At 41.8% G+C, this 27,260-nt stretch overlaps 2 protein-coding genes across 8 annotated transcripts; both read left to right on the top strand.

Moving 5' to 3' along the window:
• Nucleotides 1–1,442: 1,442 nt before the first annotated feature.
• Nucleotides 1,443–6,947, top strand: batf (basic leucine zipper transcription factor, ATF-like). The gene is made up of 3 exons (XM_067242129.1): nt 1,443–1,696; nt 3,116–3,220; nt 5,758–6,947. The coding sequence occupies exons 1-3, from the start codon at nt 1,631–1,633 to the stop codon at nt 5,959–5,961; spliced, it is 375 nt and encodes a 124-aa protein (XP_067098230.1). The 5' UTR covers nt 1,443–1,630; the 3' UTR covers nt 5,962–6,947.
• A 393-nt stretch (nt 6,948–7,340) lies between these two features.
• flvcr2b (FLVCR choline and putative heme transporter 2b) lies at nt 7,341–24,210 on the top strand. Of its 7 annotated transcripts, none has more exons than XM_067241817.1 (11): nt 7,341–8,317; nt 12,851–12,992; nt 15,395–15,535; nt 16,572–16,639; nt 17,267–17,370; nt 17,932–18,042; nt 19,272–19,377; nt 19,723–19,774; nt 21,022–21,077; nt 22,576–22,752; nt 23,490–24,210. In XM_067241817.1, the coding sequence occupies exons 1-10, from the start codon at nt 7,733–7,735 to the stop codon at nt 22,648–22,650; spliced, it is 1,440 nt and encodes a 479-aa protein (XP_067097918.1). In that variant the 5' UTR covers nt 7,341–7,732; the 3' UTR covers nt 22,651–22,752; nt 23,490–24,210. The 7 variants fall into 7 exon arrangements, with proteins under 7 accessions (XP_067097918.1, XP_067097917.1, XP_067097915.1 ...); XM_067241816.1 differs by having other exon boundaries at nt 22,564–22,752; XM_067241814.1 differs by having other exon boundaries at nt 19,723–19,834.
• The last annotated feature ends 3,050 nt before the right edge of the window (nt 24,211–27,260 follow it).

Raw genomic sequence — 27,260 nt, 5'->3', positions numbered from 1 at the left:
AATTCCTGCGATGGCAGAACATGTTTTTGTGTGGGAGGACTGTTCTGCCAAGCAAAATCTGTTTTGCTCCCGTTTTTTTCAGGCGCTCAAGGAAATTTTGATTGCCTGCCATCGAATGCAAAATAGTGAAATGTAAAAGACAGACAACAACATGACATGAATGTATACTAACATACCTTACAAATACACTCTATACGTTAAACTATTTTGGGCTTTGTTAAAACAGGAATGCAATCTTCAGAAGGTGACTAAAACTCAAAAGTGTCTCTCTTCTCATTCATCGACCATATCCTACAAATCCACTCTTCATTTAGGCCAAACAATCAACGACTTCGAACGTCACTCATTCAATCAACTGCCAGATGTGTCAGTCTGCCTAAAAATGCCCGGGCATTCACATCGTAAACTTCCACTTTTCTATCATACAGTCATGTTCAGTAAATCGCAATAGGAATTTCTCAGGGGTGTTGCCCCTCTTCTCTCCCCCAAACTACAATGCTTAATTTAGTCTCACCTTCTTCAACATCTCAGCTGCAGGTGGTGATTCTTTAACAAGAGGGCTGTGGAAAGCACCCATTGTGTAACCATGTGCAAATATGCAGGAGTCATTTGCTCATCTGGAGTTTCTTTGCAGGGTTTAGGCCTACCTAAACTCTGCAGATGTTTCTTAACTTGGGGAGTCGGGGGTTGGGGGGTCAGGGGTCGGGGGGGTCGGGGGGGGGGGTTGGGGGGGGGGGGGCGAAGGGGTGCGGGATTGGGGGGGGGCTTGGGGGTGATTAGCATGCAATGGTGCAGGGTACCAGACTGGTGTTCCACGGATTCCACGGAATTTTGCATTGGACTGAGAAGAAAAACGACTTCTCCATGTTCATGAAAGCCGTCAGCATGGATCGAGTGTGTTCACCAGCCAGTGATATCATCGTATGCTGTTTACAACACATGGCCATATTTACCATGTTATGACTCAATGGATAAATTAGCAGCATTCTCACAGTCGCTTACATTAAATGTCTTCACTGTTGACATTTTCACTCCTAATTCATGAAGCTGTGTAAAATTGGTGCCTGGAATATTTCGCCTTGTCAATTCATCTACTGAGAATTACTGTGAGAACGTCCTTGCGCCATTTCAGAAATGGGCTTTTTCTGGGGTTAATTTCACACTTAATTCTCTCGTACTGTATGTTTGAATGCAAAGTTTCCATCAGACATGTGACTTCCAATTTGGTGTCACTTACCCCCTGTCTTTACCAGAAACCACATCACACACTGCTAATTAGGAAGGCGGGCTCAGTCTCACTCTGTGTGCGTGCAATTTCAATGTGTGCTGGTGTGTGTGTACGTGTGTGTGTGTGTGTGTGTGTGAGTAAGAGAGAGGGAGGTAAAAGAGGAGAGCAGAAGTGTGTGAGCGAGAAAGAGAGAGAAAGAGAGAGCCAGCAGAGGCGAGAGAGAGGGACAGAGGAGAGAGAGGGAAGAAAGGAGTCATTACTCATTAAGCGATTTGCCAAGTTCTGCTCAGCACTCGCTCTGTTTCACACACGCACAAACACACACACGCACGCACACTAAGACACACAAAAACAGAAAGCAGAAGTGGAGAGCGCAAGGGGTTTCAGCTGTCGTGGTTGGCTATGGCACAGGGCTCTGACAGCAATGACACAAGTTACACTAAGTCTCCATCGCCCGGCAGCAAGCAGGTAAGAGATCTCTTTCACTCGTCCCGCTCTTATGACTACATTTATTTAGTTATGTGTTGTACAATGGGAGTTCATATAGTATATTTACATCATCACCAACTGCTCTAGATGGCTTAATCTGCAAGCGGATGTCAGTGTGTGAAAACAGTTTGCGATGCCATGTGGGTATAATGCCATCAGGTATTATACGTTGAGTCTGATATTTGCTACACACATCACCTTTGTAACACATGGTGTACATTTTACGTGCTGAACAATGTGTTTGAAGTGTTGTCCATCACATCCTTTGAGGAGTCAGGAATTGTATCAATACAGCTTGAAGCTATATGGAGATTAGAACATATTTTAACAGTTACAGGAAAAGTCATGACATGTTGTTTATCATGGTTTTGGAAGTAAAAAAATAGTAAAGGTCAGCTATCTTAGAGCGATAATCAAGTCAGTGGTATATTTTGTCGTGGGTCGAGGTGGATCGCACTTGGTTGGTCTACAATACAACTTGTGAAAATGGGCTTTCTAATGCACAGTAGTGTGCCATGCAATATGGAACTGTGGCCATTTCAAACGCAAACCATAAGAGCCGAAATGTTTGACTTTGATGTTTTAGTATAGTTCTGGTACAAACTGTCAGCGGAGTCTGCAGAATGGTTGAGTCACATGGAGTGATCTTTTAGCCCCTCAAATACATATTGTTCAGGGGTGTGCATGTGAGCCCTGCTGAGGCCAGCTTAATCACTGCTCTTCTTCTACCATGCTGGTGTACTTTGAGATGCCATTGCATTCTGTAGAAAAGATTTCGTTCGGTAATGCACAGTGCTGCTGAAAGTGTGAGTCAGCATGGCATCAGCACTTAGTTATTCTGATACTCCAATAACTGTCGCTTCCAGGACATGAAACCTTGTGTTCTCAATCCATTTACTGATCATTCAGACACACCCTGACCCAACCCCAGCCCTTCCCCTCAGATGACATTTCCAGCCCGTTCAGCTCATTCAGTTTTTGCTTTGTGATAAGCCGCAGGATCAAACCACCTACCAAACGACTCGACTTTGACATCCACACCGTACCTTTTCATCAATGAATGCTTCCTTCTTCAGCCCTGAATACAGCCAGGCATCCCAGAAACCCCAATAGTCTAATCCACAAATCCTTCTCAATATAGACCTCAGATGTTATGACTGAGCAAAATACAGCTAGCTTACATAGAGAGAGCCAGGTCTGAAATAGCTTAGGGCACCTTCCAACCCTCTACTCAATCCACTGGGTCTGTAATAAGATGTCATTGAAGGCAGTTTCATTCCACGGTAGATGCAAAGTTTGCTGATGTAGAGATGTTTTCTGTTTAAGTGATAGGGGCCGTCCAACTGCATCTTGGTGGCATCTTGGATTCGTCATAAATCTTGTCCCTCTCTGTCCTAGGGCTCTTCGGATGACGTGAAGAGAGTGATGAGGAGAGAAAAGAACCGGATTGCTGCTCAAAAGAGCAGGATGAGGCAGACTCAGAAAGCTGACAGTCTACACCTGGTAAGGACACTTCCCAACATTGGAATGCACTTCAGATGCACCAAGTTAATACCTCAGAACAGTGGTTCTTCAGCCCTGGTCCTCAGGGACCCCCGACTCTGCATGTTTAGATGTTCCCCTCAACACACCCGATTCAAATGAATGAGTTGTTATCAGTCTTCTGCTGAGCCTCATAATGAGACATTCATTTGAATCAGGTGTGTTGGAGCTGGGAAACTTCTAAAACATGCAGGGCAGGGGGTCCCTAAGGCCCAGGGCTGAAGACCACTGCCTCAGAATTTACACTTTTAGGTGTGTTTCATTGGTTTCAAGGTAGAGGTGAAGATAGGTGATGTGCACCAACATTATTTGGCAGCATTTGCAGGTGCTTAACCCAAATTGGGATTCAATAACAGTTGTCAAACACTGTAGACCTTCTAATACACTTATATTCACAAGGTATTGCACTCAAGAATAATTCTCTTTATTAGTAATTGGTAGCCATAATACATTTGGAGATGTATAGGTAGTTCACCTTTAATGCAAAGTGGTTCTTTTGTGCATCCGTAAGGTGTCACATTCCAACCTCTTTGAAGTATATTGTTTCAAATATTTGACCCATGTGGCAGATTTGGCAGGACAAATCATAAGCGGCTTTACCCCTTGAAAATCCCACCAGTCTTTTACAGCCTGGTCTCAATCACATGCCAAGATTAAATATTTAGGTCTACTGATTTGTCTAAGGGAACTTTCCCAACCTTTATCCACCACCTAGCCTAAAATGTCATGTTCTTACAGGCACCTACGCTTCGAGAAACTGAGTCTGGGCTTTGGTTTGTATTATATTTACAAGGTGCTGGTTGACCATGTGGCGATGTGTCATGGCTTCTGTTGAGCTGCACACTTGGACGCTTTGCTGTGTGTGTTTGCAGAAGCCCATGGGCATTAATTATCGAGCGTGGGCGTCATTCCCTTTAGAGCAGAAATCAGCACTAGTGGTTATCGCACTGAATCTAAATAACTGAATTGTGTTGTTTTCTGGGGGGTGTTTTTACTGGTGTTCTCTCATTACGGTAATTCTCTGTGGTGTTGGTCCACGTGATGGAGGGAGGGTCACAACAAAAGTACACACTCATTCCAACTGCTTTTTGGGGTGAGTGACTAGACACAATTACAGGTTTTTAGTCACCAACTTTCACTATAATCCTTGTTGAGAGCAGCTATTTTCACTTGTAGCTTCCACAAATACACTGCAAACTGATTGTACGCGGTCAGGAGACAGGCTAAACTGCTCCATTTGAAAACTTGTAGAGGATACTTTGAGTATCTGAATGTTCCAGATAATGCTTACAGAATATTGTACTTTTATTTCTACAATGGGCCATTCCTGTCACGCAAGGGTCGTCACACCTCCAGTGTTGAGGAAGCATGCCGTCGTTCACACGCTCTTCTAGAGCAGCCATTTCTTTTGAACTCCTTTGTGTGACCAGATTTCACTGTAATTTACCTTGGAAAAAACCCCATAGCGTGGGTGACAGTAGATTAAATCCATGTGAAAGGTTCCTATTGCACTGTTTTGTGAGGGTTGTCCATTTAGTCAAGAGAGAGAGAGAGAGAGCAAGAGAGACAGAGACAGAGAAAGAATGAGCGAGAGGGACGGGGGACCACTCCAGCACTCAGCGTATTTTTGTGGTTTTGGTTTCATCGCGTAGCAGAATAAACAGGAAGCTGAATTTTCCCTCAGAGTGACACGTTTCCTGTTTCCTGAGTTGTAGTTGAAAGTTTTTTTTCTCTTTCTCTCTCTCTCTGTGTGCAGGGTAAATGAGATTTAGTTGTAAGTCGTGGGCAGGGGAGATAGGCCATCATTTCTGGTAAAGGACGGATGGCAGTGGGCTGTGTTGGGCTTAGTGACGCGAGCAAAGGGATTTACCCAGGGTTATCTCTGACAGTAAGGCCCCTCATCTGAGTTCTGTGTTATCTTCCCTGACTCTATGATGACCTTTAGAAGACCCAAGCGGAACATTTTCTACCTTGTTATTCACACAGCTCGGCTAGAACAAGGCCATCACCCACAACTAGTAGCATCTTACATGCAATCATATGGCAACTGTGACGGATGTGACACATTTGCGTACATATTGGGACCAAAGACAAACAATTTGGCTATGATAGAACACAGGACATTCTCTGAACAAGCCCAATCATTGTAGTACTTTAAGGTTGGTATTTGGCTAAGATTGACTAGGAGACAAAGTTGTATCTGATGGTCGTAGGAAAACAAACTAATGAAAATAAACGAAGACAAACAAATGAGGCCAACCAATCACAGATTCCTCTTATTTCAAAAACACCACACAGGTCCAATCCAGCAACATGTTCCCCTGCCTTTAGAAACAGAAGAATGAGAATATATATATGACACATACTGTAATTACTTGCTTCTTTACCATCGATGTATCTGTTTTCTATGTATTTTAACAAACTGACAAGCGACAGTCAATAAAAGTGATGGTACCGCACACCTGTCGTTAACTTACCTGAATGTGTGATTGTTTCAGGAAAGCGAAAATCTGGAGAAGGAGAATGCAGCCTTGAGGAAGGAGGTGAAGAGACTGACAGAGGAGGCCAAGTATCTGACCTCTGTGCTGAATAACCACGAGCCCCTGTGTACGGGACTGGCTACCCAAACCTCCGACCTACTTTACCCACCCCATGGCAGCTTTCACCATCAGCATATTGCAGTGCCGCACTACCAACACTGACCTTTAGGTGGTGCTATGAAGCCATGTAAAAGCTGAGATCCCCAGGTGAAAGTAATGTATATTACTTGACAGAACGAGCAGTGATGTGGATGCTAAATTGCCTCTAGATGCTCAAGCTCTGATCAGTGATTTGATGTTATCCTTACATTGGAGGAGATTTGGGGGAGATTAAGCTGATCTTGGAGATACATCTAGGGACAAGTTATCCACAAGACACTGAATAAATGAAGCAGTCAGCATCTTGTTTATTTGTTGTATATTCTTCAGAAGTAACAGGTGACATAATTGATTGACAAAATATATTTATTGCCACATTTGATCATATTATGATTTTACTTTTCTTTTTTTTTTATGGCACAAGATTTGTAAAATGATTTAATTTTATGTGTCGAATAATGTCTTGAAATACCAAGTAGTCCATGTTTACACGACCGAAAACCAACATGACGTGAAATGTTGATTGTTTTTTGTTGTTGTGCTTTCTGAAAGATTGTGCGTTATCTTGTTTATTCCTTTCGTTTTGTCATGGAGATCTATCATTGTATTTGTGTTGTTATTCAGTAAAATTGAAAAGCTCAGGAAAAAGAAGGAAAAGCTCATGCACATAATATCTGATAAGGCTGATTGTTCTTGAAGAACTACAAATAAACTGGTAAAAGTTGAGAATGAAACAGCCAGCAAGACGAAAAAGTGCTGTGGCGTACGCAATTGTGCTGCTTATTGGTCCACGTGTATGCTTCCTTTAAGTCATTTTTTGACCATTATTCTTTATTTGCATTGTGTGTGATTTATGTGAAGAGTCTCTAGGTGGCGCTGTATACATGCAAGAAAATGTAAGGTACAATGTACATCTGTTTAATACTGTATGTGTTAGCTCTGAGAGCTCGGCAATGCGAATGTGAACTATTATAATGACTTATTGAATGTTTGATTGTATTAGACTGTGTTGAATAGAAATAAAGTCAAAACATAATTTTGAAATGTTATATTAAGGTTTTGTGGAACATTTTGAATTTCTTCGAAGTCTAAATTAAGAGGCGAAGAGGGGCATGCTAAATATCACGGTATCTATTGCACCATGGTTTAACCATCGCTGGACTTTCAGTAAACGCTTTAAAAAAATGATTTTTAAATGATCACACTGGGTTATTTGCATGTTTGGTGTATTACATTTCTGTCAAAGATGACTGGCACAAGTACACTATAGTCTCATCCTTGTTTTACAGTCAATACTCAACTGGGGCTCAACTCCGCCCTCGAGAGGAGCGTGCCAGTGGGGCGGTTGCCTTCGCGTGATGACGTAAATTGCTGTAATTTTGCGCCACTAAGACCATGCAGACTGTATAGCTCTATCAAACTGTATTTTTTTTTTTGGGTGACCATGCGGTGGAGAAGTCAACATTGCAAGAAAGTAGATAGCGTGTGGGAAAGGGCACTCGTGGGGAAAATCGATCAGATTTAATTCGAAATTGTGTTTGTCTATAGTTGACTAAAAGTTGTTTCAAGACGGGAAACTGAAAATCTTCGTAAATTAGTTGACGAAGAAACACAAACATATTTTTCGGGTACATTTTCAGACTAATTACACAACCAAGCGTCGTACAATTTTTGTGAAAAATATTAGAACAGCGTGTTGCCTATATCGATTGTCGGTTTCTGACTGGTTAACGTTTAAGAGGAGTAGTTACAGTTGCTAGAATTAACTTTGAAGAAACATTTAGAGGCAACTGGCGAGTCGATTGTCAATGCTTGTTGCTTGTTGTAGTTTAACATGGGCGAAAAAAACAACATCGATGGTGAAATTAAAGACAGTCAAACTATTACGGACGTGGAAAAACTGAGAATGATACACTGCCTCGAACCCACCGTACACACAGAACAAGGGATAAGCTTGAATGTCAACGAACCGTCTCAACCCACTCGTCTATATAAGCGGCGATGGTTTATTGTATGCTTGTTTAGTTCCTATTCTTTGTGCAACTCTTTCCAATGGATACAGTACGGAATAATCAACAATATCTTCATGCGGTTCTACAATGTCAACACTTTCACTATAGACTGGATGTCTATGATCTATATGTTAACTTACATTCCATTCATATTTCCCGTGACTTGGCTGTTGGATAAAAAGGGACTTAGGGTCATTGCGCTGGTGGCGACGGCTTTGAATTGCGCTGGGACATGGGTCAAGGTAGCCAGCGTCCGACCGGACCTGTTCCCAGTTACCATGCTTGGTCAGTTTTGCTGCTCCTTGGCGCAGGTATTTATCCTCGGGATGCCATCGAGGATCGCATCGGTGTGGTTTGGGTCAGAGGAGGTGTCAACTGCATGCTCCATTGGAGTCTTTGGAAATCAGGTATGTGTCAACTTTCAAGTTAAATATTGATAACATTGACTTGATAACTTATTCAGTAGTAGCATTCGTTAAACATCCCTGTTAACTGAATGCTATACTGACATCCCCATGTTTCCATTTGGCGAGTTGCGCAATTACGCACAAGTGTTGAGGACGTGATCGTCAGCCTCGACAGTAAAGGTTGACACATCATTGCTATGAAATGTAACCAAAACGTGCACATTGACTGGAAGTTTAATGTAGAACATGCACAGATGGGTGTTTAAAATGTTTAGACCATATCAAACTCAAGTGGGGTGTCAGAAGACTGAGCGGTTAGGGAATCGGGCTACCAATCAGAAGGTTGCTGGTTCGATTCTGGCCGTGAAAAATGAAGTTTTGTCCCTGGGCAAGGCACTTCACCCTACTTGCCTCGGGGGAATGTCCCTGTACTTACTGTAAGTCACTCTGGATAAGAGCATCTGCTAAATGACTAAATGTAAATGTAAGTATTTAATGCAACATATATCTCCATATTCTTCTAATTGTGTCTATGATCGGTAATGCACGGTGCCCGACAGGTGCAAACGCCCTGCAACTTAAGAAAACACATGCAAATAGACAAAACACAAGCACATTAAGAAAACATCTTCATTAATTTGACAACACATGCGCAGCATTCAGCAAACGCGCTGCAAATACACAAAACACAACCAAATACATAAACGAGCTGCAAATATAGAAACAATGCAAATGCACACAAACCCCGAAAAAAATGCAACAAAAAAAACGCTGCATCCAGTTTACACAACGGAAGTGCTCCAGGCCTCTAGGGGGAGTATTCAGTGGAACAGCTTGATTTTCGACCCCACGTAGAAAGAGAGAGAGAGAGAGCAGATGAGAGGTTTGTATTGGAAATACTCTTTTAAAATAGCCTACTGTAAAAGAGGAGGACCAAATGTAAAAATGAATACTAACCTTTTTATGTCGCCTCTTTACTTCACTTCTGGTCCCGTTCCAAAAACAAACCTCTCATCTGCTCTCTCTCTGGATCGAAAATCAAGCTGTTCCAATTAGTGCTGCCCCTAGAGTCCTGGAGCACTTCCGTTGTTTAAACTGGATGCAGCTTCTTTTTTTTTTGCATTTACACCTGACGGCCACCGTGGTAATGACCCTGATGAAACTACACTCTGCTCTTGTAATAACGTTATTATAATGAACAATTGATACCTTTAGAAAGTATGTATTTCAAATAAACTAAAATAGGCTATATTGACCGGTAACTGCACTCGTGAGCACTTGACCTGCCTCTTAGATCTTGGACCATATTTCTTTTTTTCTTTCACTAGACTAATCAGTGTATAGGGCCAATGATGGTACAACATTTAGCTTTCACTGTTGGGAAAAGAGAATCAGGACAGGCAAATATGGTATACTGTTGAGTAAGGCTCACAATTTAGCTTATCAGTTAGACACTGTATAGTATTAAACCAATATAAGCCTATAATTGTGACATTCTAGCCATAGATAACTACTCCAAACAGACGTTATATCAACTCCATTAGACGCATTAGAAATCCTATCCCACTGTTGTGTTTGATACAATAGACAGGTTGTGTCATATTTTTTTCATTTCAATTAGAGTAGACAACATGTTTTGTTTTTTAACATAACTTTTTATGTTAAAACTTATTAAACATACGTTTTTTTCTTTTCCTTCTTTTTCTGAGTGTCCAATGAACTTCTGACATGTCTTTGCTAAATGAGAGGTGGATATAAAGAGGAAAGACAAGGAGAGAGAGTAGTGATACAATACCAACCGTTTGGTCTGTCTCAAAGCAAAGCATTTGATTAGCATTGGAACATAACTGCTTCCACCTACTTCCTTACAGCTAAATCTTAAAAAAAAATATATATATATTATATATAATATATATGTTCAGTATACAGCCACTGAATACCTTAGAGGCTTTATAGTAATATATTATACTTTATAACATATAACTTAAGACAGTTAAATAAATCAGGATCCTGCCCCAGGGCTTAAACTTAAACCACAGTATCATGGCATTTTGATGTCATTGGTTTTTGTCTTGACATTCATAGTTCATCTAATGTTTCTTCCAGCCTTGTGATCTCCTGTTGACTGTAATGGCTGATTCTGCTATCTTAAGAACAGGGAAGTATTCAGGCTTTGGATGCTTTGAATGCTTGAATGCTTTGAACAGGACATCAGCTAACAGAGTTGTTGAACAGTTACGTTTGTCCCATTATCCTTTGAAACTTAGTGATATCATTTCCAAGAAAGAACGTATTACTAGATTTTAGTTGCTGTAATGGTAGCTTATGTTTTGAAGATGCACGTTTAAATCAGAAACTTGTTTAGGTTCAGACAGAACAACCTTTTGCAATTATGTTATAAGAATTTCCATATTGTTTTCAAACAACATTTTGCCTGACATGCAAAACATTGCATTTGCTGAAAAATTCTACAATAATGTTAATGTGAAGGATAGTGGAGGTATCACATTCAATGGGGATATCTCTCATCAGCAGGGACAGGGGCAGATGGATGAAGAATATACTAGGAACTAAATAGGGAATCATTCATGTTGAAAGGTAATGGTGGAAAAAGGTATTGGTGGAAAAAGCTAGCTTTGTTGTATTTTTATTTGTGACATAACACATGGAGGCACTTATAATCTGTCAATGGCTGAACAATGGCCACAATACTAAGAAACATCAACCATTAACTTAAAATGACTCAGATACCCACATTTGTTTTTCTCAAAACCTGCCATGTTGAGGCATATTAGATACATGTGCATGTCTTTGTTTTCAATGATATACTGCATGAACAGATGTAACCTATTGCCAATGTCATAAGGGCTCAGATAGATGTAGCATCACATGACAAGGCTGGAGGTGATAAAAGGTGGAGCAGACCTCAGAACTAGTACAAGCAGCTAGCTGTTAAAAATTCAGAGGGCAGGGAGTACTTCCTGAACGTCCCCCTCTCACACATGCAACGGAAACTGCATAGCTACTTCAGCTACACTGGGAATCTGGCTTCATTATTCTTCGGACATACACAACAGTGTTCAACTTAATGAAGGTTGAATTTAGAACAGCGGCCTGCAGACTGTCACCTGGTTGGAGAAGTGTGGAATAAAGACTGACGGAGGGAGTGGGCAGAGGGGTTTCCATCTGCTTCTCAGTGTAACTTCCGATCTGCTAAGTAAAGCCTAAAACAGTATGTTGGACCAAAGTGTAGAGGTCAACATCTCTGGGACAGACTGTGTATCAAGAGGCAAGTGTCCACAATCCAAGACAGGAAAGAGTCTCATTCCTGGACTGGACTCCATCCAGTGGACTCCGGGACCGCTGGGCAAAGCCGTCCCTATAGTCTCTTGGCAGAGCCCGGAGATGTCATGTGGTGACAAAGCCAAACTGGTGCCCAAGATGGAGACCAAGATCTACCGGCGACGCTGGGTCATGCTGTTTCTCTTCAGCGGTTTGTCAGCCAGCAACGCCTTCATGTGGCTGCAGTACGGCATCATCAGCAACATCTTCATGCGCTTCTATGACATCGACATGCTGGCCATCGATTGGCTCGCCATGATATACTTCCTCAGCTACATTCCGCTCATTGTGCCTGTCCTGTGGCTCCTGGACAAGCGGGGCATGCGCGAGGTGGTTCTGGTCGGCGCCGCTTTCAACTGCATCGGCGCGTGGATCAAGATCGGCAGCGTCGGCCCGGGGCTCTTCGTCGTCACCTTCCTTGGCCAGTTTGTGTGCTCTGTCGCCACTGTGTTTGTCCTCGGCATCCCTTCTCGTCTGGCCTCTCTGTGGTTTGGCCAGGGAGAGGTGTCCACGGCCTGCTCTATTGGCGTATCGGGGAACCAGGTTGGTTAACTGTAAATGTTTGACCCCTTTCATTGGCGTATGTCAGCTTGAATTGTGCTCTGACGTAGCGGTCTCTCTAGCTGTCTCGATTGACTTGAATTATTCTCAATAGACGTAGTCTGTAGTAACGTTGGCTGTGTGGATGAAGCAGAGCACGGTGACATGGTGTTACACCTAAACAACAGATTTGTAGCACACTTGTCAAATACCCAACACGGAGGGATGATGTTGCGTAATTAGCGAGCCATGTTCTGCCATTCTGACTCAGATGGAAGGTCTGCGCTCGTTCCTCCTCAGAGTTTTATTTAGTCAAATCTCACTGCTGGGAACTGATAAGATGTGTCTACGGCTTAGGTTATGTTTCACACCCCATAGACACCAAGTTAGGTCACACGGGAAATAGAGGCCTTCTGTGTGAGCTGTGCAGAATGTGCTGTTCTGATGCTACAGTACTGTACATTACAGTACGCAATTACCTTCATTTTGTTTAAGTAGTTTGGGGACCCCTGCTCTACAACAACCCCCCCCCCCCCCCCCCCACCACCACCATCTCTCTTTCTGTCAGCCAGTGAACACCACATAGTTTGGGCCACGTTGCTGTGATGTGTATTAACTTCAGATGCACCCTCTTTGTTTCTGCTCTCACAGCTGGGTATTGCCATTGGGTTCCTTGTGCCACCTATTCTTGTACCCAATGTTGAAGACATGGAGCAGCTTTCTTATCACATCAGGATCATGTTCTACATAACAGCCGGAGTGGCCACGCTACTCTTCATTCTCGTTGTTACTGGTAAGTACTCTTAGTTACTGGAGGTTAGCTGTGGTAAGTACTCTAGCCATAGTAGGTGTAGTAGGTACTGTAGTTACAGTGAGCTTGGTGTGGTTAGTGCTGGTCGTTATGGGAGGCTAGCTAAGTACTCACATTTTGGGGGGGTTAGGTGTGGTAAGTACTGTAGTTATGGGGGTTAGGTGTGGTAAGTACTGTAGTTATGGGGGTTAGGTGTGGTAAGTACTGTAGTTATGGGGGTTAGGTGTGGTAAGTACTGTAGTTATGGGGGTAGATGTGGTAAGTACTATAGTTAGGGTGGTTAAGTGTTGTAAGTACTCTAGTTAAGGGGGGGTTAAGTGAGGTTAAGTACTCAAGTACTCTGACATTGCAAAATGGGAGAGTAGAAGTGAAATTTTGAGTTTAAGCTATTTCAGCGTGTGACCTTGAGCTTAGTTTACGTTGCTTCATGCCTGTGTTTCCTCTTTCCTTCTTAGCTCTCTCAAGTCTGTCTTCAAAAAGCTCTCTGCTTTGGCTTGTGTGCTTCGCACATTGGTTCGCTGTCTACAGGGAGTCCCAGGTGATGATGTAATTGAGAGTTAGCCTCCTGTCAATGAGCAACATTTAAAAGTCACAGAGAGAGCAGACCTGGCCCAAATCCCCCAACACATTCAGCATCTTTCCCCTTGGGTGAGAGGGTGTTGAAGAATGACCATTATTGTGACGGTACTGAGTCTGAAAGACGTGATTGAAATGGACTTGGATTTCTGACCGCTTCAAAACAGCCCCAAGCCATTTTACTCTGAACGTAGCCTCTTCCCTAATACGAAACAGAGGAAGGATTTGCCACAGATATGTTGATTTGTGTAAGTTGATGAGTACATCAGCATAAACATTTAGCCTTTTATAGCCTAACCTAACTGGTGTATTCATCAGACCTGAATATCATTTGTAGAATCAGATGAATCCTTCCTGCTTATCTTGGCTTGTGTTTACACTGTACGCTCCGGGTCTTTCTGACATAACAAGCAGCACACATAGGAGTGTCCCAGGAGGGCACGTATGCTAAGTAAACTTGTGGGTGTGCAAAGAATAAAAACCCGTAGAGCCTGCATCGCTCCATGTTTAACTAAGACACGCCCACACAGAAGGCACTGAGCCAGGTCACGAGCAGGAAGAAGCGAATGGATACAATCTTCTGTTGTTCTGTTGGGGGGGGGGGGGGGGGGGGTGAAGTTGCATTCTGAAAGACAAAAGAACAGTTGTGTGTGTGAGCTTTCAGTTGTAGTACAATGCAAAGTGCCAGTCACTCGCACTCACTTGTAGTATGTTGTTAGTCCACATGTGTGTATTCTTCTGACTGTAATCGTGGATGATTCAAATGCATTTCTCTGAATGGGGTGGATATGGTTAGAATTTGTTTAGATATTTGAAGTTTTATTCAATGACACATTGTTCAAAGTTTTTTGGGGGGGACTTGGCTGTTAATGAACAATTTCTGCCCTTATGTTGTACTTGTTTGCTTTACTGAGTGACCTAATGATACCAACTGGTCAGCCAAGTCTGTCTGATGCCTCATGCGATGTCTGGTGTCCTACTGGGCCATCTGGGGTTCTGACTCATGCCCTGGAACTTGGAACTGTTCTCAGTTAGGGCTGACAAAGTTCTACTGCTGACTCAGATGGAACTGTCAATGCAAATGTGGTTGGTTGCTTCCACCAAAGCGGTTGACAGCGAGGCCTTTAGCAGACAGTTGTCTGAAGGAACGTTTGTCAGCGCAGAAGAGGATGCAGCATGTATCCAAGCTTTCACGTGGTTAGGCTTTAAAGCAGTGTTTCTCAACTGGATCGCGAGCTGGTGAGGAATGGGTCGTGGATGTGTTCTTTGGCTCTGATGACCTAATGACCGAGGAGAAATGTGGGTTGTGAGGTTAAGCCAACTGAGAAACACTGCTTTAAAGTCTATGCTGTCCTTGGCCCCTTCACATTACATATTTTCATATCATACAAATCACTCACTACAGTTCTTCAAAATAACTGAAGTGATGAGGGGAATGGATTGGGTTTTATAAGGGCCTTGCTTGTACTGAAGACAGTTTACTTGTCAGTTCACATGTTTTCTAGTCAGCCACTCCAGGGGAGATTAGTTTGATGTGAAGAACCATAAATATACACATCTGCTCTGTCTTGTCCTGTAAGGGCTCTGCAGGAACCCACAGACCCAGGGGTCCTGGAACTTGGCCAAAATACTAAAGGCTTACAACACTTCCGGGAACGTGTTCATTTTCTATCATAAGAAGTGCTTAATGTGTCTGTCAACTTACTCTGCAGTCATACCGCAGTATGAGTATGAAGTCAGTTCTGGTTCCTCTTTCCACCATTTGAACACATGATGTCAAGGTCTTCTGTCTGGTTCTTATGTGCCAGTGTTCCAGGAGCGCCCTGAACTTCCACCTACCCAGGCCCAGGCCACGGCTCGGAGCATCCCCCCAGACCAGTACTCCTACACTGCCTCCATCCTCCGGCTGCTCCGCAACAAGCCCTTCATCCTCCTCATCATCAGCTATGGTTTGTCTACCAGCACCATTATAATCAACACCACCACCATAATTGTTACTTGGCAATAATCATCATCAAAACAAGAAGCAGAAGTTGTCCTTTAAGAATATTGCTACTTATTTGTGACATTTTGGCTGTATGTTATGACTATGCTTGCTATAGGAAATGAAGGCTTGTACGTTTAATTACGGAACTGGTCCAGAATTTTCAGGAACCGCCACAGCAGTGGTTTGATAACCATCAGTGGTGAGCTGTTCTTTAATGACTAGCTGGTTTATTGCTGCACAAGTGAAGTTATAAGTTAGGAACATTGATAAGAATTAAGTAAGAATCATGCACAAAGAGCATCATGGAAAGAAACAGTAGAGGATATGTTTGCTATGTACACTTTGTCATTTCCTAACCTAATATTGTAGGTGCTTGTTTGACCTACAGTATCAGCTCATTATCCTACATGAATGCGTTTGTTATATCAATGTAAGAAACTTATAAGCAGTAAAATTCTCTACCACTGAGCTATACCTATAAAACGTCTTATCCCACAAGGTTATGAATTTAGGTAAAGGTGATTCAACATAATCATGGTAGTGGTTAATGCTTTTATTTTGTAATTATTTTTACTTTCACACGTACAGATTTGTTTGCCTATGAGGTTCAGAGTTTGCTATGTCTTTGCAAATGATTAATAGGACAGGATACGACTAAAGGCAACCCCTAGAGATTAGATAACATGAGTGACCTGCAGGTCAAAATGAATTGACTTTCACTTCATTCAACTGAAATCCTCCTTTTATTTCCCCTTAATTAGCCTGTGGGGCTACTGTTAGGGCCTTCATGTCCCGACTGCTTTGCTGTATGCGTGCATCTTATAAATGACACAAACGACACTTAGATTCTTCTGGTGAAATTAATGCTCTTTGTGCCTGATGCTTGCCCCCAGCCATACCTTAACCACAGACGACAGCATATCCTGACTGGGTGCCGTTGGCAACACCGAATGGCTTTGCGTGGTACATCTCACTCTGTAACTGTGTCTCTCTCACAGGACTGAACGTTGGTTGCTTCTACGCTGTGGGCACTCTGCTCAACCGCATGATCATTGAACACTACCCTGTAAGTCCTGGCTGAGTCAACCTGCGACCTGAGCACTGCCACTTCCACCTGTTTCCAAACATTCCAAAGTCGAGTGTTGACGGGGGGGTGGGGGGTGGACCGTGAGGGAGGGAGGGCAAGAATATTCTCAGAATCAGAATAGTTTTTTATTGCCATGTAAGTTGACACAAACACAAAATTGACTGTGGCAGGAAGGTGCATACAAAAAACATATACTTAATTGGAAAATGTATAAATACAATTTAAAAAGTCTAATACTAATACTAAAGAGCGAAACATATCCTAAAGAGCTAAACAATGTAGATATAAAATAGATATAAATAAAATATAAAATATGAAATGTTACAAAGTTACAAGACATGAAATCGGGCAGCATAGTGCAAAATGAATTGCGCAAATAGGTGGTGAATGGACTTATAAATATAGATAAACACCCCGACTCAAACACTCTGACTCACCACCTCGGTGACTCCAAGGCCAACATTACTTGAATCAGGCAGACCTCAATAGCACAGCCCTCAATAAAGTTTTATGCCCATAGTTGCAATCAGATTAGAATGCAGAAAGGCTTATGGCTGTGTGCCGCACTCTACTGACCCCCCTCACCCTCCTCCCTCCTGACCGCAGGGAGAAGAGGTGAACGCCGGGAGAATAGGCCTGACGATAGTCATCGCAGGCATGGTCGGCTCCCTGATCTGCGGCATCTGGCTCGACAGAACCAAGACCTACAAGTAAGCCCCCCCCCCCCCCCCCCCCCCCCGTTGTCTTGTTTCCATCCCTCCCGCCCCCTCCTGAATCAGTATCTGAACGCTGTTGTGTCTCCTGCGTCTTGTGTGATGTTACAGCTTTGTTGACCCAGCTGCAGCTTTGCTGATAGCGCCCCGAGCGCCTCTGATCTCTGAGCCCGCACTGTGGTGGGGTCACCGGCCATGTGCTCACAGAGATCCTTCCTGGGGAACAGCAACCCCCCTTCCTAATGGTGCCTGTTGTTCCTCGTGACTGTTCCTAAAAGTGTTATGAGATATGTCCGAAATGTGCATGTGCTCACAGAGTACATGATGGAATGTGAATGTCTTCCTGTCAGCTCTGCCAGCCAACATTAAGGACATCTGAGCGGTCAATATGTGGTGACTTTGAAAACAGACTGGTATTTATCCTATTGTTCAAAGTTGTTGGTTCCAGGGAAAGTACATGTGTAGGGAAAAGAAGACTTATGGAACTTAGCGTCTTCTCTGAAAGTTTGATTCTACTATGTTTTTCCCTCATGTTTTTGCATCTGTGTACTTCCCTAGACAGACCACGCTGGCTGTGTACCTCATGTCACTGGTGGGGATGGTGGTCTATGCCTTCACTCTCAGTCTAGGCCACCTGTGGGTGGTCTTCATCACTGCTGGAGCTCTCGGGTAATACCACACTCTACATGACACTGTACAAGAGAACTTGCGGCCCAGTGGTGCTGTTCAAAAGCCTTACACACTGGAACGGGATTGCACTCCTTTTTACATTCGTCAACTGCAGTAACAGACACACAACAGTGAAATAGGAAGCTGAAACGGGAACTAGGGCCAGGGTAGAAGGATCTAGATAAACGTTGTTAGCATGTCATAATGGTAGCCAATTCACTTCACTGTATTTGTGCGTTGCTGTGTTTCTTTGAATACAGTTTCTTCTGCTATGGAAAATAATTGGTGAATAACTGTAGTCTGTAGTCTGACTATAATGATTGTATAGTCAGTGTGCCAGAAACGCTAATGCTTGGAAACTATAATTTAAAGACTCCAAACGTCTGTGGCAATGATTTACTGTAGTGTTTATCTACTGGTCACCTTTGGTTTGTTGTCTGTTCTGATACATGCTTGTCTACTGTCTGTGAGAGCTGACCTTTATACAGACTGACCTTGTATTCTTAATAGTTTGCCAAAATGACCCTAATCTGTGCATATAACCCACTTATAGATGGTATGTTGAGTCATTTAACTGTAGATAAGTATACTTTGTAGGTAAGGACCTTTTTCACACGTTTAACTTTTTAGTTTAACTTTCAACTGCTCTTTTATCTTTTTTTATTCTAATGAAGTACTTAGCCACAGTGTTAGATGACAACATGACTACCAACATGGTTGTTGACAGGTTTGTCAGCTAAATGTGCAGGGATTCATTTATTGTTAAATTCAAAGTACAATCATCACTAATAAGGTATAGTGCCCTTTGTAAGTAAAAAGTTAAACATCAATGTCAACAGCACAGCATTCTCAGAAATGTTTATTCAGGGGGGTATTCCAGAAAGCAGGTTATGTCACATACTCTGGTAAGTTAACCCACCAGCTGATTAACAATGTTGCAGCAACTTAGTGGCAATGTTGCTTCAACGCTGGGTGTCAGCTGGGGAGTTAACTTACCTGGGTATATCACATAACCTGCTTTCTGGAATACCCCCCAGGATATGTGTACCCCTGTTTTGGTCAGCTCTCTCTACATAGCAACAACCATTTCCATTCTTGATATGAAATGTTTCATCACGCACTATGAGGATAAGCAATCTGGCCACTGGGCCTGATTTGCAGTATTATCATAACCGTTTCGTAAGCAGACTCTCTTAAATGATTCGCGTGTGGTTTCTCTCTCCGTCTAGGTTCTTCATGACAGGTTACCTGCCCCTGGGGTTTGAGTTTGCTGTGGAGCTCACCTACCCAGAGTCAGAGGGGACCTCGTCAGGTCTTCTCAATTGCTCTGCGCAGGTGAACACACACAGTTCACAAAATGTATCAAATGTGTTCACAAGTCAAATAACTACTGGCGAATCGCTCACACATACATACTTTGTACACCTATTAATGCTCATACGTTTTAACACTGCGTTTGACTCACTGTATATCAGAATCAAAAGGACTACAAACACATGTGATCTGCTTGCATATAAACTACTGAACACTGTAAATTCATTACCCACACACATTTATAACTGAATGATGTCTGTGCATGCATTTGACATACATTTTATGCCTCAGTGTGCATGTAAGTGTATCTGTTATGTGCACGTGGTTTTGAGTCTAAATGCCTGTAAATCCATACGTCTACCACAGGTGTTTGGAATCATCTTTACCATCTGCCAGGGAAAGATCATTGATGAATATGGCACGTTGGCAGGCAACATTTTCCTCTGTGTCTTTCTCCTCATTGGCACTATAATGACAGGTAGACATTTCCTTTTCCTGTCACCGCACGTGAAGACACGTATTCATGAAGTAGCGTGTACCCAGAGGTGCACATCCAGTGGTTCTGCAGTGAGAAGGTTCTTTAGTTCAGACAAAGCGTTTGTAATGGTTACTGTGTAACTTTTTCCAGTTTAAGTACTTCAAGGTTAAGCGTTATTACTCAATTACAAAAACAGTGTTGTTCTTGTTGCATACTGGTTTTTTTCCATGACATCCATAAAACAGATGGTTGTCAAAGTTCACACCATGACGGTTAAAAAACACCCCAGTTTTACAGTATTTGTACTTGGAGGAATGTATGTTTTTGTCATAATATTTCCTTTTGCAAAGAACAATTCTATGAAACGTCTTTTCGTCATTCATTGAAATTGTCATAGTTCAGGTTTACCTTTTTACTCGACTTATTCTAAACTATAGGTTATAGCTCAAGTTATGAATATATATGGCGCACAATTATATAGATATAGTCTGTCACAGCACACACTGTCTCCTTGCATTTGTAAAGGAAGGTAATGAGTTCAGTACGTTGATCATCATCATTACGTTGAGCATCATTTGAAAGAATAAATATATATATAATTCTTTTTTAAATATACAATTATTTAATTATTTTGTAATATTTGGTGTGAAAACCAACGTTTCATGGAACAAGTAACACAATTGTGTCCATTGTACTGCACACTCTTATGCATGCAATATACACACAAATGTTGTCAACTTTGGGGCCTAACTGAAAACCATGTCACTTCACTCGTATAGTAGGTTAGTTTACTCCAGGGCTGCCCCCTAGTGGATGCCCTTGGAACATACCTTGCTAATGCCTGAGAAATTCCTTACAGTGCATAGTTGCATGGGTGCATAGTTGTTTGAACGTTAAAGTGTGTCCTAATGCAAATATACCTCATGCTACATACTGTACATTTTTCAAATACCACACAACTAATAGTAGTTCTTTCCAAGCATCAGTAACACAGTAATAGGCGCAAGCTGTTATTTGTGTTATATTTTCAAGAAATTACGTTTTTTGGTTGTTTACATCTAAGTACCAGCATTGCAAGCTTTCAGCTTGAAAAATAATTCAGCTACAATAACCACCCCCTTCCCCTTTCTGCCTGACACCTGCCCACCCTTACCTAACTACTCACTGTATTCCTCTGTTTACTTCAGGTTTTATCAAGTCTGACCTTAGGAGACAGAAAGCCAACCAGTTGGCCAGAGCAGCGGTATGTATCAGTGTATAACTACTTGGGACGGGTTATGGGGTATCAGCGATTTCTTTTGGAGAAAATGAAATGCCTATTTCAAGGGGTCTCGCAGTAGTGGAATTTACACTACTGCAAAGGTTACGCTACATGTAACTATGATCAGCATCTCACTGAATCATTTCTTTTAAGAGGCCGTACCGCTTCAAATCTAATGTTCTATCCATATTGCAACGCTAATGTGCTTGAATAAAGTGAGAAGCTTTAATGCATGGTGATATACAAATAGTTATTGATACTATATTACTCAGTGTTCTGTAGAAATTAAAAGATGATTTAGGACTTTTATCCGAACTGTTTGACTGACTACTACTTGGTGTTTCTGGAGAGAGTCAGTTGGAGTGACATACTCTTAGCAACAACATTGTGAACTTGTGTGCGTGCACGGAATGTGCAGGGCGAGTACACAATGCTTCGAAGGTCACCAAAATGTATTTTGTATCTCCAAGAATAGCCTGTCTCGTGTCACTCACCTGCCTGTCTTGTTCTCCCCAGCTGCTTGTCTGTTCGTTGTTATGAGTTGTTGTGGTGCAGTTCGGTAGTAACAGACAGCACACCTTTACACATACTGTATGCAGTCACGCTAGGGGCTGCTAACATGCCCACGGATACGTGATCATGTGTTTTAGTGGATCTGTCTACAGCTTGAAAAGTATTCTGAAGGTGGTATTATAGCCTAGTTTTATGAGGCACTAGCCTTACTTGATTACCAAAATGCTTTGGTAAAGTGACTAAACATCACTTTTTTCTGAGATTTTTTTTTCCAACAAACCAAACTTAAGTCAGGATGTTAAGGGAAAATTATTTGTCATGCAAGACCGAAAAACAATGGAACCTTGAAAATGCTAACGCTATAAAAGGTTTGTTTTGTGACAGTCACTCTTATTATCCAAACTCATTATTCACATTGCTAATTATACTAATCTGAAATTACGAGCATAAAACAGTCTTTTACATTTAATGACATTGATTGAAATCATGCAGTTTAATCATTAATTTTTACGTTGATTTTTCTTCAATCAACATGACCTTGAAATAATGTCAATTCCAGCATATTTCAACCTAAGAAATTGGAAGGGAAGAGAGAATACGGAAATCTGGTAGTAATTTAGTGACTTGGTACTCTACAAAAGTGGAAGTTTCTGGTGTAGTATGAGGTTCACTGTCACAGCCATGTTTCACAGCGTGGCCGATTAATTTTCAAGAGCTAACAAGCTAATTGCGAAAGTAACATGTCAACTATTATGGTAATTATGGGTTTGGACTTTCCCAGTTAACTTACATACGTAAATTTTAGGATATACCTTGGTATGTAACCCCATAAACCGAAAATATAGGAAGCTAAAGCTGGTATTGCAGACAGGACTCATGGGAAAACAAGGAGAGACATGTGCTAGCTCCACCCAGTGGACTGAAACTGCAACTCCGGACATTCTGTGACCCTTAGCTGTCGTTCCAGGCGGATGGACAGATTGCGGGGCACGACTACGGGGCCACAGCTCTAATCAACCCAGCACCGCCTCCTCAGGCATGATCATTAATCTCACCCATCTACTCCCCACCCCCCCAACCCCACCCCTCCACCCCCCAAATATTTTTTCTTCTTCTTCTATTCTCTACAAACAGATGGTCTAAGGTAGGGGCATATCGAAGCACCCACAATCACCACACCCTTCCCTGTGATTCTATCACATCTGTGCACCCTTACCTGACCTCTCACCTTTCCCTTTCCGTTGATCTTACACATGTTAAAGATCCTCAATCAGTCAGGCACAGCCACCTTAGAGCTCTTCACTTCAAACCAGTCATGTGTTAGACAGAGGGACATTTCACAGAGGGTTTTCACAGAAGTTGCGATTGCTGACTGGCTCAGTTTGTTGTGTTGAATTGTAACTAGTTAAGGATTTTTTTTAACAGCCAGTGTACATCTGTGGGCTAATGTATTGAGCCTGCTCTGTAAAATATCCCTCATTCTGAGGACATTTGTACATGGTTTGGATTGGACGTAACTTAAATGAATACCACTTGATAAGTAAATGACCAGTCAGAGCGGTTCCGTTTGCTCTAATAGGCTAGAATAGAATTGCAGCTCCATACAGTAGGGTGTCTGTGTTATCTTTTCATTAATCCCATGTCCTTAAACATTTGTTATTTGTATGCTGTGATGCAAATAGTTTACTACACATTTACTACCTTTAATGCTTACTACCCTTAGCAACCCACTAACATTAAATGTTTTATGTGTAGGTTGGAGATTTGCTGTTAATTAGTACGAGACAAAGTTGCATTTATTTATCGCTAGATTGGTTATAGGAATTCAATAGCTAAATAAAGTCATATTAACTTGTTTTTTTAAATAATTTTTGTTACCAGGAACCGTCTGAAAATCAGGATGGAATCGTGCCTTTGCCTGCAGTTCTAAATGAAGCAAAGCTTTAGAATATGTGTTGTAAATTACCAGCATATTACAAAAATAATATTGTATTTTTGGATAATATCTGGGGAGGAATATAGTGCAGGAAGTATGTAAAACAACTTCTAAATAATTCTATAGAGCTTCTATATTGTACTTCAACTTTACTGCAGTGTTTATTACATTGCTGATTGACAATATGGAAGATTTTACATTTAATTTGTCCTTAAAGTTTTCTAATTAACAGTAGTTTATGTAAGCATTTGTGCTGCATCTTACCTAACATTTTTTACAATAACACCTCAGATAAAAATACAGGATTGTTACTATGACAACAAAGCTTTTATTTGGAGTCTTTTACAATACTGATCAAATTCTGATATTAATTGGTATTTATCAATGTGAATTGTTATTACATCCCATTTTTCAATGTGTAGCATTTTGTAAGATATTTTTTACTACCTGTAAAAAAATATATATATATTTAGTTTGTTATAGTTACAATACACACGATTTACTGTAACTGCACTTTGGGTGGTGTATGTCGGTTCTTCAAGAAATATATAATAAAAAAATACTTGAATCGTATACTTAAATGTCATGGGTTACTGTGTTAAAGCAATACTGTCCTATGCAAATACTACTTGTACCTAAAGAAATAAAACTATTGCAGAAGTTGTGCATTTGTTTCAATGTTTGCTTCCATAATGTGCCACTAGAGAGCGATATTGCCATATAAATGAGGATGCAATAAAAAAAATGTCCAAACATGGGGTAATGATGAAATCACATCACTTTAAAACAGTACAGAATGTGAGAATGAGTTAAAGGTGTGAAATATCTGTTCAAGTTAAGCATCTAATGTAATGACATGAAAGTTGTAATACTTATACTTAACCTGGAGCCTCATTTGATGTAAATGTCATATTGTTAATCTTTCTCTAACATCTGATGCCTTTGTGTCTACTTAAATCAGTCAACAACGTAGTCTTAGTTAAGGTCACCGGTTTAGTCAGGCTTTTCTTTTGCAGCAAAGCCCCATAACTTGTAAAGGTTGTCTTAGAAGCCATATTCACGTGATTATACCCATAATCATAATAAAGATATACCAGTGGTCTTCCACCTTGGTCCTCAGGGCACCTCTGTCTGGCATTTTTTCGATGTTTCCCTGCTCCAACACACCTGATTCAAATGAAGGGGTCGTCATCAACTTCTGCAGAAGTCTGATAACAATCATTCATTTAAGTCAGGTGTGTTGAAGCAGAAAAACGTCTAAATTCGATGTCATACAAGACAGTGGGACCTGTGTGTGGACCACTGGATTATACTGAGTCTCCACGCAGAGTTGACTAACACAAACCAGAGCCCCATGGTAGAGCTGCCTGTGTGTGTGTAGAGGACCAGGGCCTTGATGGAGGCTGGCTGTGCAAAACGTCACAGTGGAGCTGTAAGTATGTGTGCATGTAATAGATAGCTGAGTCTCATGGCTCAGCTAGTTGCCGTATATATAGGCCCTGGTCCAGTTCACATGGCAAATGGAGGAAGGATTCTTTCATCCTCTCATTTGTCCTGTTTCACATGTTAGTTTTCTCAACACTCAATCCTCCAATACTTCCTTGATTTATCAGCTTTTCTACCAATACCAGCTACCTATGTGCTGCTCAAACAAATACCTGTGGATAGATTGCATTCGTTTTGGCAATAAATTAAAAAAGAATTCTAAAGGGAGATATTTTTATTGGAAGCAGTTGTGTATGTACAGTGCTCTCAGCCCTTCTCAACATTTCTGTGAGGTAAATAGTCTGGTGAAGAGCAAGAGGAGAGCCTGGCGCTTTCCTTAAAATGTGTCAACTGTACATTTGTAAAGTTATGTAGAACCCATGTCACACACATTCGCTTATTTATCCTCCTGACTGCATACAGGTTACCAGCAGACAGGCCATGGGCTAGAATTAAAGTATACTCTTGAAAAAAGATGCTGTCTGAGGATGTGTAAGTCCAGTGTTGTTCAAGGCATGTCTCATTCTGTCTTTATGCTGGTGCTCTTCAGATATTACCACCCCCTCCTAATCCAAGCCTTCAAATCTACTAGGTATGTAGCCAAAACAATGACCAGTCAAAGGCTTATAATCTCAGTAGGAGATAATAAAAGCAATGTATGTTTGGGTAAAGGGGCACGCCATGAAATGAAATGTTTAGAAACTGTCTCATTCCAGGCACCTTGCAGTGGACAAATAGGCCATTACCCTGCCTGGTTACACAGCATTGAAAGTCATCAGACAAACCGACTACTAACATACTGACACTGCTTTAGATTTCAACAAGTTCAATATTGACTATCAAGGTCATTTCATTAGTGTAACAAAACAATCTGAATGTGGTTTTTGGAGTTGCTTAGGATAATGTTCTTTGTTCTCCCATAGGCGTACTTTACACTAGCAAGGAGGCTAATGCTAACTGGAGCCACATAGGTTCTTTGAAGTTCCTGGAATTGAGTGAAAGAATCTGTGTCCTTCTACTATCCTCTCAGTAAGTGTAAAAACCATATCCATTTTCACTTATAAGACGACAACAAGTGGCCAGATAAAATCTTACCTGGTGAATGTATACAATTATCTGATTTCAGTAGATGGTAGTGAACTTCCAGAACTTCCAGACATGATCTCAGTACAAATCAGTTTTAAAATGTCCAGTACAGATGGTTTCTCCAACATGCTTCATATAGACCAGAATCACCTAAATGTTTTAATCAAACAAATGGTATGTCAATCGGTCTACATCGGACGCAACCCTCTGAACTTAAGATATTGCATCTGGAAGAGAGGGGGGGCACAAAAATGTTAGAAGACACCCTGGGAGAGAGGCACTGTGTTGGGGGAAGTAAGGTGGAGGAACTGGGCTGAACTCGGTGTAGCATGGAGCCCCCTATTTGTGTTGCCTGTTTAAACAGCGGCAAAGATTGATGGTGCTGGCTGTGCACAACGAACGGTAGTAAAGGAGAAGCTGTTTGCACTGTGGGCTGAGTGTGCTGGCACTGGACTGAGCACACATGACAGGCAAAGGGAGAGAGGGGCAGAGGAAAAGAGGAGGAGGGTACGCAACGACGGACAGGATGGGAAGAAAGGACGTGAGAGAGAAGGTGGTTCATATGGGATTGTGAGAAAACATTTCGGGAGAATGAGTGGAGACAGAGTGAGAGAGGAAAAGGAGACACGAAAGGGACACAAAGTCAGATGTTTTGAGAGACAAACTCCCTGAGCTCTCTATTTCCAGCTTGTAAAATGCGATATCATGAAATGGATGCCTCCAGTAAGGGCTTCAAATCATCAAATCAAGCTAAAAGTATGAATATGTATGAACTAGTATACGAGTAATCATTCAGGAACTGGTTAGATATGATATAAGGGGACAGTCTTAAATTCTGCATAGAGATTGTAATGCGTTGCAAATAGACTGCTTAGCATGCAGGTCCACTTCAGATACTCCACACTGTAACTGGCATGGTGCATGGTACAGTGAAAGTGTGAAACGGTTACTGATGGCTCAGGTCCAAACAGCTCTGGTTGGTACCAGCTTGTACCTGATTCTCACTCAAACCAGTTCCCTCCCGCAACGCAAGAGATATGTTCTCAGTCTCTCACCTATAGCATGCATGTGTGTGTGGGTGAGAGACAGAGCAAGAGAGTGTGAAAACGGCATGTATGAAATGCACTGTGTGTGTGTGTGTGTTC

Source organism: Osmerus mordax, chromosome 8, assembly GCF_038355195.1.
Source record: "Osmerus mordax isolate fOsmMor3 chromosome 8, fOsmMor3.pri, whole genome shotgun sequence".
NCBI lineage: Eukaryota > Metazoa > Chordata > Actinopteri > Osmeriformes > Osmeridae > Osmerus > Osmerus mordax.
The sequence above is the reverse complement of the archived record's forward strand: the minus strand, read 5'-3'. Positions and strand labels throughout refer to the sequence as shown.